Raw genomic sequence first — 15,947 nt, forward strand, 5'->3', positions numbered from 1 at the left:
ATTTCCAAAACCACTACTCTCACCCTTCCTCTGGAGAAATCAAAATCGGAATAGCCCCCTAATTTATTTCAATTCACCATGGAAGAAGAAAAGAAAGAAAAAAATGTACTGTAATGACTTACTTAATTGGCTTTACTACCCGCCTCTGGTTTGAATCCAGGACCTCGAAATACCCCCGGTAAACACGGTGTCTTCGCCGGGCGAGCAATTTAACTATTAGAGCACCCACCCACGGTGGATGCTGCGTTAGAAGTGATATCTGAGCTTGGCGGCGTACCAAGCCGGTGAAGCAGAACCCTTAACATTTCATTTCTTCATTATGAATCATGGCGAACTGCTGGAATTATCCCCATCGCTCTACAGAGAACGATCAAAACGCTTCACTGCTTACTGATGGCAAGTGTAGTCTTTTCTAGCGTGGCTAGCTCGCAACACTACATATGGTCCCTGCGCTACAGGCTGTATGGATACTTCGAACATAGTCATCAAATTCCTTAATGCCCATCACTCTACCTTTACTCCTACTGAGGACATGGGCTTTATTCTTCAAAGGCAGTAGGTGCGGTCTTCGAGTGATATCTCGTGAATGGGTCACGTGCAGTCCTTCCTACATCCAATGAGCCCGGTGTGATCTTGAAGTTTCAAAATACACGGATGGTTAAGAACACACCTGCCAGGAGGAGTGAATCACATATTGCTTCTTTCTAGATCTGCGATCTGCCAAGGCTCTGAAAACACATCACTGATTGCTTAGGACTGACGCTACTGGGAGTTTCGACCCTTGTACTGAGAGATCCTTTTACCGGGTAAATTCGAAGATTTAGGGCCCTCCGGAGCTACTTGTGTCTGACCAGGCACTTCACTACAACCCCACTACACTAGGAGGTTGATTTCCGAAGTAATCACTGATATTCTAGGATAGAAGTGAGCACCCGTGAAGATGGTTTGAGCAGAAAAGTAGCTAGCGCCAAGTTTATTTAAAACCTACTTCTTATATCTATACAGTCCCAACACAGTCACTTTTTACATTGGTTTTCATTCCTGCTTACAGCTTCAGGATCCTCCTTCTCTTCTCCTCTTGAGCGGCCAGCTCCTTCTTTATCTGTCTCTCCCTCTTTTCTTCATACTTTTTATGCATGCTCGTTTCGCTGTTCTGTTTTTCTAGTCAGTTTCTCTCCATCTTGAAGAACAAAGGGGAACACAGTTAACTCACATCATTCAGCATCTGTCCGATTCCTCCCTCCTCACCCTTGACCTTTTCACCAAGGATGTAGTCCGTGATAGTCTTCTTTTTGCCATCCTTCCTCACACTTCCTCCCGTGATCCTGTCCAAAAACCCACCCTTGCCTCCAATCTGCTTCTTCTCCTTCTGCGCCGACACCGTGCCAACAACATCAATCACCTTCCCCGGCTTCGTCGCAATATTCAGCGCATTCAGCCCCTCCTTCGGGCCCTGCGCAAGCGGATTCGGCGCCGTCGGGTTCAATGGATACAGCCCCAACTTCTCCCTCAACCACACATTCCGCAGCGCCAACGCCTGCGCCAGCCCAAAGGTCGAATTGGTGAAGAAGTACAGCGTCAGCGCCGCCGGCCAGCTACTCACAAACAGGAACGAGACCAGCGGCAGGATGAGGACCATCCCCTGCTTCATCCTCCTCGTCTGCATCGACGCGCCAGCCTCGCCACCAAGGTATATCTGCAGCCCCATGGACATGGACGACACCAGCGGGAGGATGTAGTACGGGTCGCAGACCGTCAGGTCATGGAACCACCACTTCCCACCCTCGACCAAGCCCGGCACCTTGAGCTCGGCCATGCCATACAAGTTCTTATAGAAGCCGTAAAAGAGCGGCAGCTGCGTGAGCGGGAACCCGATCCAGAGCCTATTGACGCCCGCGGCCTTGTACAGGGCACTGACCTTCTGCCTGCCCATGACCATTGCCACGGTGTCGCCGCGGGCCTGGGCCTCGCGCATCTTCTTTGTCAGGACGACAACCTGCGGGTTGAGCTCCTTCATGCGCGCGGTGGTGTCGGACATGCGCAGGTAGAAGGGGAACTGCGCGATACGGATGGTGGCCACGGTGAGCATGATGGAGGCCCACCAGGGCGTGTCGCTCCACACGTGGATGTTCTCGAGCAGGTGCTGGATGCACGTTGTGGGGCCCCAGCCGTAGTCGAGACCCAGCGACTGCAGGTAACCAATGTGCTCCGGGGCGGTGAGGTTGGGCGTCAGCGACTCGGCAGTCGGGATGTAGTCGGGGAGCGTAGAGGTGTGCGGGGGATTGTGCCTGCCTGTTCGGCGCCGGCGACGGCGGTGGGCGTCGGGAGGGTATTGGTGGGGGAGGGGAATGTGGTTGTGGGTGTGGGGAGCGTGGAGCTGAAGCGGAGGGCGGTGAGGCTGGTGCTCCGGCCCATGGTGGGAGCGAATTGAGGTCGGTGGGGTATTCTCACGGAGGAAAACTGTTGCGGGCCATGGGGCTTCAGCATATATTTACCTCTTAGACTGTATTCCCAGATCTCCACCACCTCCACATACCTGTCGTGAAGCTATCCTCACGCCCGCCAGAGCCTGCAATTGCGGCATGTTCCGCATCCTCATGATCGTCTTTGAAGACAGCATCTTTATTTCCGTTGTGAGCAATTCGCGGACTGGAGAATTGCGGTTGGTGTTCCTTTTCCTTCTTCTTCCCTTTCCCGCCGGGAGTCGTGAGAGTACTGAGTGTGAGCGTTGTTTCCTCCTCGGGCCGTCACTCGCCAGTGGTGCGTGCGGGTTGGGAAACTTTTTTTACCCAAGCACGTGCAGGGGTGGGCTGTTTAGCGTGATGCTGTCTGCGCGTTGGTGGGGTGGAGTTGGGAACCCCTTGCTTATCGCTGAGGTCTTGGCACGAACGTTCAGAGATCATTTCCCATCGCAAACACACATGGGCGAGTGGTCTACCGGTTAGCACTCGCCCCCGGAACACCGAGAGGTTGTGCCTTGCCTTCGCCTACAGAAGGTCCAGGGTTCAACCCAGGGTGGGGGTAGTGGCGACCAGTAATACTACCTTTTGTTCTTTTTTTGTACGGGTACGCGTACGGGCTTGGGGGAATTGATATTATATATATATATAGGGTGAGTAGCAGCTTGCTATATTATTTGAGTTTGAAATGGGAGATTCTTACGACGACACTTTTTAGAGGAAAAAGAGGAAGTCCTGTTTTTTTATTTGAGCGAGTGATTCATGAACTATCACTCGGTATGTCACTCGGGCGTAAAGGGGCTACACAGTACGCTCAACGCTGTCCCTTTGCTCTTTGATGTGTTCACTTCATAGACCTTGGTGGGAGAACGCTCCCGGTTGATATAATCGCATATCTAGTATGTATTGGCGCAACTAGCAAAACATACCTTTTTTTACTCTTGGGCTCATTCCTTATGACCAACGCCCATAACTTGACTTTAGACTCCTTCTGGTGCGTAGATACACCGTACACAATATCAGAGGAGATAAGAAGGCTCTCAGGATTCTGTGCCCCTTGGTATTAATCTACTGTAAATGGCAATGTGGATATATTTCCTATTCAGAATCATCAACTATTGAGATTCTATAAAATTACTAGGTTAATTAGAGACCTTTAAATAAGATTATACTCGATTGTTGGGTCTTTAAATCATCTGTGGAAATGTCTATATGCTATTAAAAACATCGATTTTTGGTGTGTTTCGCTGGTTGCGCCAATACATTCTAGATATGCGAGCATATCTTGGACTTGAGAGCAGACTCTACAGTACACCATCACACGAAATTCAAACCGCATTTGATACACAACTGCAGGCAAAAAATACATTCTTACTAAACTTGCACAACATTGCTACCTCTTCCTTTCAAGACCTAACTATCACACTAACAAGACAGAACGACCCACGCCAGGGCCAACCACGCACATGCACAACACCCACCGACTACACCGCCGCAGACCAACATAGGCCGTGCCCCCTAGCAGGTATCAAGGCAAGGGAACATCTTTTCATTCCCCTTGACTTGCTAGCAACCGGGGAGCACGACAACGTAAATCTAGCCAGCTAGCTACTCAACAGGTAGGCGCACACCATCCACATAAATGTATACTCCATCTCAACATCCTTGACTAGAGGGAGGAGGGGGGGATCTTCCGAGCCACACTCTGGCTCTGCGCATATGACTGTGCTTGCATGAGTAACCAGCGTGCCTTGGGCCCAGCTCATCTCGCCCCATGGGTAATGGAAATATGAGATCCTTGGGCGCCCATATCTATGTCCCGATGACTGCGTAGTAGGGCTCGTGTTGCGTGACAGGAGCATCGCCTCGCTCTCTTGCGGCGACAACATCGGTTTTTCGCCGACTAGCAGCTTTGGGGAAAGTGGTCTGCCAACTCTCCGCCCTCATTGGAAGTTGATATCGATCGGGACCGTCCTCCGAATCTCGCGTTTGAGCATTGTGGTTTTGCTCACTGCATACCGGTTCCGCCGCCGTAGGTGGAAGAATAAGGCGGTAATGATTGCGGCAACTATAGCTACGGCAGCGCCGGCGCTGATGCCGGCGATGAGGGCGGAGTAGCACAAAAGTTCCTATTTGCTGAACAGCACCTGGGCGGTGATGATAGGTGGAAACCTCTGGCTTCTGGCCGCAGAATAACGGTGGCTGAGGTGGGTGGTGAGAAGTGCCATACGGCGGGAGGATGAGCTGTTGGTCCGTGAAGAATTCCTCGGTGAAATGTCACGCTTTGTCTGGCGGCTTTCCTAATTCCGGAGGAGCAATTGGATAATTAATATCGACACGCGTCAAGTCCTGGCCCGTTCTTTTTGGTCTTCATACGAGTAAGGATATGTTTGGATCGAACTTCTTGAGGATGTGGATCTGTATAGTATCTATATCCTCCAGTTCCGGGGGGAAATTCTCTGACTCCTCGTGTTTGGGGAAATGCCAATGATAAGCAATAGTTCTGTAACTTTTAAACGAAGTAATATTGTATACCGGATTCCGCTCGCTTGATGGCTGATTTCTGCACCAGAGCTTTCCCCAAACACTCCGGGCATGGCGACGAGGAGATCTGTAACTGTATCCCCACCTCCATATAGCATAAGGTCGAGATATTGGCGGGGTTTATACCCATATCGTGTTTTCGGTGCACTAATCCGCGTCTCGAAGCTTTTATACCTAGCCCGAAGAAGAATTTTAAAGAGCGGCAATTGCAAGGTACGAGAGCTGCGACGGCGCGGGCCGGTCTGAACATGATGAGTGAAGCGGCGGCGAGGAGAAGGATGGTGGGGGGGGGGGGTTGGGGTTGACGACTCGGACATCGAGATACATGAGGATGAGATGGATAAAGATGAAGAAACCGAGCCAGACGCAAACGAAGACGGAGCAGAAGATGGGTCTAGTACAGATCGTAGAGATGTACTCGGGAGGAATTTCTGGAGGGGGGAACGTATGATTATGATTCCGATACTAGTGACGAGGATATGGACGATCTGGAAGGAGTACCCGGCGACATGACCTGGCCAGCCATGACTGTTCGTCCCTTACCAGCAATGAAGAGGCACACCAACCCCCCATACTTCGGGGGTGTGGAAGGCGTCGGATTTCTCTCCTCTCTCTCTTTGGCGGTGAACTTCTCACTCCTCGGCATTCCATACGACCAGCGGCAGCCCTGACCACGGCGGCTGGGCGCTCCGTCTGACACGAATGGAGGAAGCGCATATGTCTTGGGCCCTTAGGTGATTGGACTTTGTTCCGGACTAGATGTCCAATTGATATGTGACATCGTAGCTATTATATCTTCATGGCTTTCTGTGGTGCTCCTGGTAGTCCGGATGTTTGTTGGTTGATCATGATTGATTGATTGATTTATTCATCCGTCCTGTTAGGCCTCGATGGACGCCCCACTTGAGGCGCATCGTAAAGCTCTTAATTACCTTCATCGATAAGCTCTGTTTTCGAAGCCTGAGCTATCTGAAAGCGGCAGGTTAAGAGTTTACCCTCATGCATCGTGGGCAGCTCAGCTTCAGTCTAAGCAGTATATCGTGCCCGTGCCCACCCCGGAACAGAATTCATGTTTCAGAACTCCTCCGCCGCCGCCAGGATACAATATAAGTAGGTGGGGGTGGTGAGTTCACGGATAGTGCATATTGGTGCCGCTCCATGCCGGTTGAGGATCCTGAGTCTATAGATAGAGACCCTAGAAAACGTTATTATCTGCAGGAGAACCCCCGGTGGAGTCACAGTCCAGGACTGCGATAGTGGTAGCGCCCTCAATGTTGACTCTCATATATATATGGTGGCGGGCTCATGTGTGCGCTGTATGATATTAACGCCCCCCAACATCAACCCCAACACCAATCAATATATAACCCAACCCTCCACCCTTACACACGTTCAAAACTCCCTAACCGGTATGACGACCACACATCCCATCCATCTCCCACGGCGCATGAATAGGTCGATGTAGATGCAACACCGCACGAGCGTGCCTGTCTGAATACATTTCGCAGTGGCTAGTATTCACAACTGGGTTCAATTATGTCTTCACATCATCTTGAGTGGCAACTGATAAAGGCACCGCTCTCAACTATTCGATTGTTATGTGTGCCGGGTGTATGGGACATAGGCACCATCAGGGGTAGCCGCCGAGGAAGATGGCATTAATTGCGAGTGAGAAAGCGGCCGTGGGCGCGGCTTGATATTGAAGAATGTGTTAACTCGATCTAGAGGCCACACTGGAGGATATGTGGCGCGCGGTCTGTTGATTGGCCGTATTCAAGTCATAGGATACCATATATAGCCTCCTCGGTTTTCTCTAAGTCCTCTGATTCACCCGAATCTTCGGGAAATTCATAAGGGCCTCCTTCCCAGCCCTCGTCTTCCAACGGCTTCAACTACTCCCAGCGGAAGAATATTTTAGGTTTGATTGACATAGGCAGGCCGAATAACTCCCCCTGCATTCTTCGGGTCGTGCTTCCTCACCCCCGGAACCCTCCTCCGGGCCAACAACTGTATTGCGTTCTTCCGGTCCTACTTCCCCAGTGCGCTGCGGGAACCCTCCAGCGCGGCCTGTAGAAGTTGAATTAGTTCGTCGTCGCTCTGCCAGTCATATCCCGGGATAGGTTGTAGTTCATTGTCTTGCATTCCCAGTCCCCAGTCTTCCCATTCATCTAGCTATTCCCACTAGTAACTTAAAGGACTTATAAGACAGTAGATCTACCAACCACGACCACATGAACTCTTCGGCTAGGGTGTTATGAAGTTTGAGGAATTCCACCAGGTTATTAAGTCCACGCATGTACAACAACAGCGCGGGGGGTCGTGGTAGAGAGGGGACGGTGAGGTTTGTTGTGACGTATCCCAGCGCACAGGCCAGAAGATAGCATTAGCTATAATCGAAACCGGACAGCAGTCGTTGCCGATTGAGATGGAGTCTATACTACCGATGGAGATGAAGTCCGCTTTAATGCCAAACGGGCCTCTCTATCGATTGAGATGGACTCGGCTTTTTGTCGGGCGGGCATTAACATTTACATTTGTATCGGGTATAGCCTCTGCAGATCGAGATGGAGTCGAGTTTAAGTTGAACAACTCGGGGTGGCCCGGATATACATAGTTATATGTAGGTTGGTCTTTGGGACCTCTTTTATCGTCATCGAACGCCCCAAACAATTGATGGTTGTGTTTAACTATAATGTTCTTATACTAGAATCTATAAGTCAGCACCGATCAATCCCAAATAACAACACCCGCAAGATATCCAACTCACAAGTGTCCACACACACATTCCAAGAGAGAGACCGAAGGTTTAATGTGTTTTTCTCCCACCGCAAGTGTTTTTGTTGGTTGAGTGGTTCAGAATGGCCGGAAAGACAGCGTTCTGCTATAGCTCTAGCCTAAGTAGCTAGCTTTTGTTTCTTCTTACTGAGCAAGAAGAAAGAGCAGAAGCAGAAGAGGAATAGAAGACACGCCCCATATCAAGCATCTTTTATATCCCCCACGTCCTCCCTTCGCAACCACTCGGATCTCGCGATAACGGCTGATAACGTTGGTTCAATCAAACACTACCCTTCTCCCCAAACAACGCCCTCACCCATGCACTACATCGATACCGCGCGCACGTAACACTTACCATAACGCTTCCCCCTCCCTCCCGTACGTCCCCCCATGGGCGGTACTCCAGCTGACATTCGTGGAAGAACGTTTCCCCCCCGCATCGCCAGCCAATCGGAACAAGCTGTGGTTGTGTCTTCGCACAATATACCGTTGAAATGTTCTTCCGGCGGGAAGGTACATGCACCGGCGGCCGTTGCACTTACACTTTGTATCACATACATACCTACCCTGTGCGCCCTTCTTTCCCCTCTCGCTGTCTACCGATTGCGAGTTGTTCACAAGACCTTTAGTATTGAGCCATCCACAGCGATTGCTAGTCTCTAGCTCTGCAACAACACAAGGCTGAGCATGCGTATAAAGAAACGTAACTAATATTGCCACATGTTTATATGTCATCCGACTTATGAGGACTTGCCGGCGCTACACTACGCACACGGTAAGTGGGTAATTAAGTGCAAACCAAACAGGAGTAAGCCTGTGGTGCTATATCGCAATTGGCTGGTCACTGGTGGAGCTGGGACGACAAACCAATGTCACCCCATGGCAATTGCAAGATTAAAAGACACCGGAAAGAAAAGAAACTAAGAGGGTCTTCAAACCCAGTGACTGTGTTAGCAAACCCCAAAGCAAACACCTATAAACTCAATATAACCTTCTAAACCACATTGCCCCACGGCTGTAAGAATATTTCTCCTTCATGAGATATCACTCGCCTCCTGTGACACCGCAAAGAAAATATCTCCACCCCGCAGTGACGGTTTGATCCCGTTACACCGATCTCGTCAGCAAGATGAGACATTTCTGTACTCTGTTACGCTGGTTTGCTGTTTGGTGCTGCTTTTGCGTGGGTGAGTTATGGTCATGCCACGGTTTAGTTGTCTTTGATCCTTTCCCCCTCTTCCATTCTGCGGCTCAGCTGTGGTCAGCGACAGCTCAATTAACTAGCAGAAAATAAAGACGAGAAAAGTTGATTATAAGTTGGGTTTCAATTACAAGAAGAGAAAAATACAGAGAGTAGCTTTACAGATTAAGATTAAGATTAGATGCAATTAACCCCCATAACGATGCAAAAAAAAAAAAAACTAAAAAAAACTAAACACCCAAAGAGAGAATAGAAGAGGTATATCATGATATCGATCAGTGGAATACAGCTACTCATTGAAGAAAAGACACTATCTGTGGTTGTAACACCTACACCACAGCACCTCATGCAAAGAAACCACAAGAGCCATCACACACCCTACTCCACGATCCCCCAACCTCAGACCTCCTCCTCCCCTCCGTCCGTCTCTGCCGCCGCCTTCGGTTTACACCCCTCACACCCACAACTTTCCGTATGGCGCTCAAACCCCTTCACACACTCATGCAGCCACCTCCAGTCCACCACAAAGACCTTATCCCTCAACCTCCCCGGATAGCACTTCACCTTCATATCCTCCCACGTCAACGCCCACACGCCCTCTGCCCCCTCCCCCACCTCTGGCACCTTCGGCCACACCTCGACCGTCTGCATCACCGTCACAACCTCCATCTTCATCCTATCCGTCTCGGGGATCGGTACCAGCTTCGTCGACAGCACCGCCACCCTCACACTCACATACGGATACCTCTCCTCATACGGGTCGTCGCCCTTCTCCCCATCCCCATCCCCATCCCCATCCCCATCCTCCTTCCCACCGCGCGCCCTCCTCACCAGATTCACCACAACCACAAACCTCGGCCGCGGCATTCCATTCCGTCCCAGCAGCAGCGTATGCGCCTTCAACCTCCCACAGCGGCGCGAAAACGTGTTCGCCACATCACTACTATCCACCTCGACATACACGAATGGGGCCTTCATGCCCTCAAGGCGGACACTACAGTCCGGGTCGATGTGCGGCATATCCCCCGCCTCCCCATGGCACGTCTTTCCCCTTAGGCTATTTGTTGCGATGATGCTGAGGGCGCCGCTGTCGTCGAAGAAGCCCTGTTCGAACAGCATGGTCGGGATGGCAATGCATGCGGCGCGGATGATGCGGATGTGCAGCTCGCCACGGAGGGTGACGAGGAGGAGCTGCGAGCGGCGGTGGTAGTCGATGCGGGTACTGCCGTCGGTGGTGGGCGGGGGGAGCTCCTTGGTGATGGCCTTGTAGGTGCGCAGGGTGATGTTGCGGAATTGGCCCGTGTAGGAGAGGGCGCTGTCGTGGTGGTTGAGGGTGGTGAGGCCCTTGCGCTGCATGAACCAGAGGATGGTCTTCACGAGGTCTTTGAACCCGTGTGGGGCTGGGAGGCGGAAGCCGAGGGCGAGGTAGAACGTTGGGGCGGTGGTGGTGGGTTCGGTCATGGTGGATTTGGCTGAGGCGGGGGGTTTTGGGTTGGTGAATGTACAGAGATGTTTCTTTTGTGTTTTGTGTTTTGTATTTCGTGATGTTATTGAAGACGGAGAGAGAATGTGTGTGAGTGGGTTGGAGTGGGATGTTCCAGCTGAGGGACAGCCCTCTTGTCAAGACATCGAGTCGGATCTTGGCTTCTGGGCGTGACTTGGGTCGAGTGGTCACGACCTTGGGCAGATTCGCAGTCGACCGCCGAGCATTTGCGCCCAGAAACAACACATACGTCACGCCAGCTCGTAGCCAAAATCGAACAATGTCACGTCTCATCTACGTCCGTATTCAATACTTCAACCCCAGCTCCGAAGTCCTTTCATCCCATCTACTCCCGGCCAGGCCACCAGAGTAGAAAGAGGAAGATACATCTAAGATCTAACACCCCTCTCAATTCCAATCCCCGAATATAATATACGTTACCCACTCCTCTATCATCTATCCCCTATATCCAACGTCCAAACAACGTAAAATCTGTATCATTACCACAAAAAGCACCACTGTCCAAAAAACCAACTAATCGATCATTACCCCCACAACCGAACACAGCCTAGCCTGCTTCCCAACCCTAGCCCTGCAGTGGCAACACCCGTTCTTGGCACCACCTCTCCCTAACGACGCCAACTCCCTTCCAACGAGTATTCACAGCTTCATCCCATCCCAACCCATCCCATCCCACAACTCCCCCCAACATCTCCAGCTCAACAACCCCCTCCTGCGAAGCTCACCATGTGGTACGTCCCTCCCCCCCCCCCCCCCCCAATCTCTATCCCCATCCCACCCCAACCCAAAAAGCTAACAGCACAAAAACAGCAAACACGTCCTCAACGCCCAAGTCTCCATCCGCTCCCCCTGCTGCCAAAAATGGTTCGACTGCGCCGAGTGCCACGCCGAGGCCGAGGAGCACCGTCTGCTGCAGCGCATCGAGATGGTTTTCGCCTGCAAAAAGTGCAAAAAGTGCTTTCGAAAGGATACGAGTGTGTGGGACGAGAGGTGAGTGCGTGCGCGCAGCGCTTTCCCCCCGGGAAGGGGGGGGAAACACCGCGAGAGAGACTAATGCGGAGCGGGGGGGGTGTGTGGGGTAGTGACGAGTATTGCCCGCATTGCGATAACCATTTCGTGATTGAGGCCAAGACGCCGCAGGCCGCGCTGCGGATTGAGGGTGATGATATTAGGAAGAACTCTAGGTACGGGGCACATCTCTCTCTCTCTCTCTCTCTCTGCAGACAAGACAAGATTACTTGGGGGTTAGGCGCGATGGGAGATTGGGGGGTGGATGGAGTGCTAATTGTGGGCGGCGAACAAACAGGATGGTCAAGGACGACCGTGTAAAAGACGAAGACAAGCGTGGGTTCCTGACGGAGGACGACATGGTGAGCCGGCTTGGGTAGGGTAGGGTAGGGTAGGGATATCAATTCTCGGTTCGTTCTGGGGGGGGGGGGGGCGTATCGTGTTTTGTTTTTAATGTTTTATGTTTCTTTTTTCTACTTTTTTAAAACTATTCTTTCGCGATAGAGTGAACTTTTCATGAAAATAATACCACTACCACACCACAATAGCACACTTGATGATGACAACGGATGCATCCATTACTTTTTTTTTATACTTGTTTAAACGGCCCAATCATTCCGCTACCAGAACAAGAAGAACTAAAAAAAGCTCATGTATTTTTTCACCTCCGCTGGTATACAATCTACGACGACGACGCCGACGTCGCACCACCCGCCTGTCCGCCGCTTCCGCCCCCACGGGTCTTTTTCCGGGCCGCCTCCTCCTGCTTTTCCTTCTCGATGTCCTTGACGTAAGTCTCGATCGCCTCGACCGACATCATCTATGCCCTTGTCAGCCAGCAGTCACCGGTGATAGTGTAACAGTACTAAGAGAGCGGGGGCGGGACAAACCTCCATCTCCTTCCCAGGCTCCATGATTGCAATCTCAATGTTCTTTGCGCCCGTCTGGACAACCTCAAGGAGCGACTTGACAGTCAACTTGATGGTCTCCTCGCGGTCCATGTCTTCCTTGTAGTTGCGCTCCAGGAACTCGCGCACCGTCTTTGAGGAGCGGCCGATTGCGTTTGCCTTCCTACAGTACCCTCTCCCATTAACACCCCATCCCCACACCTCACCCCCAACATCACCAGAAAGAGAAGAACCCTTACCAAGCACTATAAATCCCACTCGGCTCCGTCTGATACAACCTCGGCACCTTATCATTCGGATCAAACCCAATAATGAGCGTACTAATCCCAAACGGCCTCACGCCCCCACTCTGCGTATAGCGCTGCTGCACGCCCGCCACATACTTTGTGATGTACTCGATAGTCACCGGGTCCTCTACAGTCAAACGATGACTCTGGGCCTCCAGGCGGGCGCGGTCAACGAGGATTCTAGCATCCGCGTTGAGGCCGGCAAAGGCGAGGCAGACGTGGTTGTCGACGAGGCCGATCTTGGAGGGCGTGATGCGGGTGTCCTGCAGCTTCATTGCGGAGCGCTTCTCGCAGCCGAGGACCACGATGGAGGCGCCTTTGACGCCGACGGCGCAGGTGCCGCGTTTGACGGCTTCGAGGGCGTATTCGACTTGGAAGACGTGGCCGTCGGGACTGTGGGGTGGTGGTGGGGGTTAGTGGTGCTGCTGCTGTTGGGGGGCTATCTATCTATGCGGGGAGGTGGTGGGGGTGGTACCTGAAGACTGTAGTAGATAGTTAGCTAGAGCTCGGGGAAGGGAGACGGGGGTGCGGGGATGATGATGGGCTGCTTACCGCTGAGAGCTCTATCGTAGGAACCCATGATTGTGGTGGGGGGCGGGATGGGTCAGCTACTAGGAGAGAGGAATTCTGTGTTGATGGAGGTTGATGGAGGTTGATGATGATGATGATGGTGATAGTTTGTGGTTGTGGTGATGGTGGTGGTTGTGGTGGTGGTGGGGGGAGAGCTTCGACGTTGGACTGAACTGGTTGGCTGCTGCCCCGCCACAAGGCCTTTGTGTTGCCATGCTGCAGTGCTGAGTCAGCTGGCTAATACTAGCACTTGGGATATGAGGATAATTAATTGGAGCGGAATACTACTGGATATCTGTATTTGCATCTCGAGAGCTGTACTAGAAGAACACAAAGAATCGAGAGAATTGAACGAATAACAGCTTCAAGAGATGTCTGCAGACAATCCCCACTGCTCTGCTCTGCTCTGCTCTAGACTCAACCCCACCAACCCCCCCCAACCCCAACCCTGACCCTCATCCCATTACGTGATCGCCGCCCCACCTCCAAGTCAGGGAAAGCTCTGCAGAATCTTCAGGGTGCTCAGTGCTCACGATATATAACACAGCTCTCCTCTCTCTCTCTCTCTCTCTCTCTCCCTTTCCCTACGCACGTTCGAGGGACGATACCCACTCTCTCCCACACACACACACACACTCATTATAGATATAGAGACACAAAATTGCAATTGCTCCCAACAGACAGTCACTATGAACACAACCCGCATCCTCCGCCGCGGCCTCACCACCGCCGTCGCCCGCCCACGCTTCGCCCGCCCCGCCACAGCCCTCCCCACCCTCTGCACACACTCCTCCCGCCGCGCCGCAACAACAGAGGCCCACGAGCGCCCCGCGACCACCGCCACGGCCACCAAGAGCTCCGCAAAGGGCAAGGAAGTGCGTCTCACCGCCGAATCGTAAGTGTTCCCCCCACCTCTGCTCCGAGACAGCAATTGACCCCCCCCCCCCTTACAGATACCCGCACATCGCCCGCAACCCCAAGTTCTCCACCATCACCGCCGACGACATCGCCCACTTCCAGTCCATCTGCCCCGTCCTCTCCCCCTCCACCGGCCACACCGCCTCCGACCTCGACCCCTTCAACACCGACTGGATGCGCAAATACCGCGGCCAAACCACCCTCGTCCTCAAGCCCACCAGCACGCACCAAGTCTCGCAAATCCTCACCTACTGCCACGCCCGCGCCCTCGCCGTCGTCCCGCAGGGCGGCAACACCGGCCTCGTCGGCGGCTCCGTCCCCATCTTTGACGAAATCGTCATCAACCTCTCCGCCCTCAACAAGATCCGCTCCTTCGACGCCGTCTCGGGCGTGCTCACCGCCGACGCCGGCGTCATCCTCGAAGTCGCCGACCAGTACCTCGCGCAGCAGTCGCACCTCTTCCCGCTCGACCTCGGCGCAAAGGGCTCCTGCCACATCGGCGGCAACGTCGCCACCAACGCCGGCGGCCTCCGTCTCCTCCGCTACGGCTCCCTGCACGGCAGCGTCCTCGGCGTCGAGGCCGTCCTCCCCGACGGCACGGTCCTCGACGACCTCAGCACGCTGCGGAAGAACAACACGGGCTACGACCTGAAGCAGCTGTTTATCGGCAGCGAGGGCACGCTGGGCATCATCACGGGGGTCAGCATACTGTGCCCGCAGCGCCCCGCGGCGACGAACGTCGCCTTCTTCGCCCTCGACTCGTATGAGGCCGTGCAGCGCGCGTTCACGATGGCAAAGACGGAGCTGTCCGAGATCCTGAGCGCGTTCGAGATGATGGATGGGCGCTCGCAGGAGCTGGTCGCGGAGGTGACGGGGAAGCGGCGGCCGCTGGAGGGGGAGGCGACGCCGTATTATGTGCTGATTGAGACGAGCGGGAGCAACAAGGAGCACGACGACGCGAAGCTCGAGGCGTTCCTCGAGCATGTGATGGAGGAGGGTGTTGTGAGCGATGGCGTGCTGGCGCAGGACGAGACGCAGGCGCGGGCGCTGTGGGGGTGGCGCGAGGGCATCCCGGAGGTGCTGGGGCATTGGGGAGGGGTGTATAAGTATGATGTGTCGATCCCGCTGCCGCAGCTATATGACCTGGTACGTGATGTGCGGGCGAGGATGGTGGAGGAGGGGCTGCTGTCGGAGACGGATCGGGCGGCGGCGGAGACGCCCGCCGAGTTTCCGGTCATTGCCGTGACGGGGTATGGGCATATTGGGGACTCGAATCTGCATCTGAACGTGGCGGTGAGGGCGTACGATAAGAGGGTGGAGAAGGTGCTGGAGCCGTTCGTGTATGAGTGGATCCAGAAGGTGCGGGGCAGCGTCAGTGCGGAGCATGGGCTCGGCGTGGCGAAGAGGGAGTTTGTGGGGTACTCGAGGGGCGAGACGGAGCTCAAGGTTATGAAGTCGCTGAAGGACCTGTTTGATCCTAAGGGTATCATGAACCCGTACAAGTACATCAAGTCGTAGTTGGTCGGCTATTGGTTTTCTGCTTTTTCTTTTGTATGTTAATATTACTGTTGAATTCTTTTGGGGGGGTTTATTTGTTTTCGTGCTGTTTTTTTTAGCATGGAGAATTGAATCAGGGTTTGGGGGTTCGCCTTGCAGCTCGAGGAACCAGAGTAGAGTCCCTTTTGACTGTGAAGCCGAGTAAGTTGTCGGAAATACCCTGTAGCCTGGCATATCGGCTTCATTCTTGAATAGGTTTCTACCAATTCTTGATAA

At 53.1% G+C, this 15,947-nt stretch overlaps 5 protein-coding genes across 5 annotated transcripts; 2 read left to right on the forward strand and 3 right to left on the reverse strand.

Moving 5' to 3' along the window:
• Positions 1-687: 687 nt before the first annotated feature.
• On the reverse strand, positions 688-2,903 carry LAJ45_04744 (uncharacterized protein; the record flags this gene model as incomplete). Its single annotated transcript, XM_046114321.1, has 6 exons — positions 688-728; positions 804-862; positions 1,050-1,153; positions 1,214-2,460; positions 2,537-2,620; positions 2,891-2,903. 6 exons carry the CDS (start codon positions 2,901-2,903, stop codon positions 688-690), a joined length of 1,548 nt encoding a protein of 515 aa, XP_045972347.1.
• Positions 2,904-9,378: 6,475 nt separating this feature from the next.
• Positions 9,379-10,440, reverse strand: LAJ45_04745 (uncharacterized protein; the record flags this gene model as incomplete). Its single annotated transcript, XM_046114322.1, has 1 exon — positions 9,379-10,440. One exon carries the CDS (start codon positions 10,438-10,440, stop codon positions 9,379-9,381), a length of 1,062 nt encoding a protein of 353 aa, XP_045972348.1.
• A 769-nt stretch (positions 10,441-11,209) lies between these two features.
• Positions 11,210-11,871, forward strand: LAJ45_04746 (uncharacterized protein; the record flags this gene model as incomplete). The annotated part of the gene is made up of 4 exons (XM_046114323.1): positions 11,210-11,214; positions 11,294-11,473; positions 11,566-11,667; positions 11,790-11,871. The coding sequence occupies 4 exons, from the start codon at positions 11,210-11,212 to the stop codon at positions 11,869-11,871; spliced, it is 369 nt and encodes a 122-aa protein (XP_045972349.1).
• Positions 11,872-12,173: 302 nt separating this feature from the next.
• On the reverse strand, positions 12,174-13,563 carry LAJ45_04747 (uncharacterized protein; the record flags this gene model as incomplete). Its single annotated transcript, XM_046114324.1, has 5 exons — positions 12,174-12,311; positions 12,382-12,562; positions 12,639-13,079; positions 13,162-13,168; positions 13,239-13,266. 5 exons carry the CDS (start codon positions 13,264-13,266, stop codon positions 12,174-12,176), a joined length of 795 nt encoding a protein of 264 aa, XP_045972350.1.
• Positions 13,564-13,945: 382 nt separating this feature from the next.
• LAJ45_04748 (uncharacterized protein) lies at positions 13,946-15,692 on the forward strand (the record flags this gene model as incomplete). The annotated part of the gene is made up of 2 exons (XM_046114325.1): positions 13,946-14,151; positions 14,210-15,692. The coding sequence occupies 2 exons, from the start codon at positions 13,946-13,948 to the stop codon at positions 15,690-15,692; spliced, it is 1,689 nt and encodes a 562-aa protein (XP_045972351.1).
• Positions 15,693-15,947: the final 255 nt, after the last annotated feature.

This window comes from Morchella importuna, assembly GCF_003444635.1.
Source record: "Morchella importuna strain M04M26 chromosome Unknown Morimp01GS012, whole genome shotgun sequence".
NCBI lineage: Eukaryota > Fungi > Ascomycota > Pezizomycetes > Pezizales > Morchellaceae > Morchella > Morchella importuna.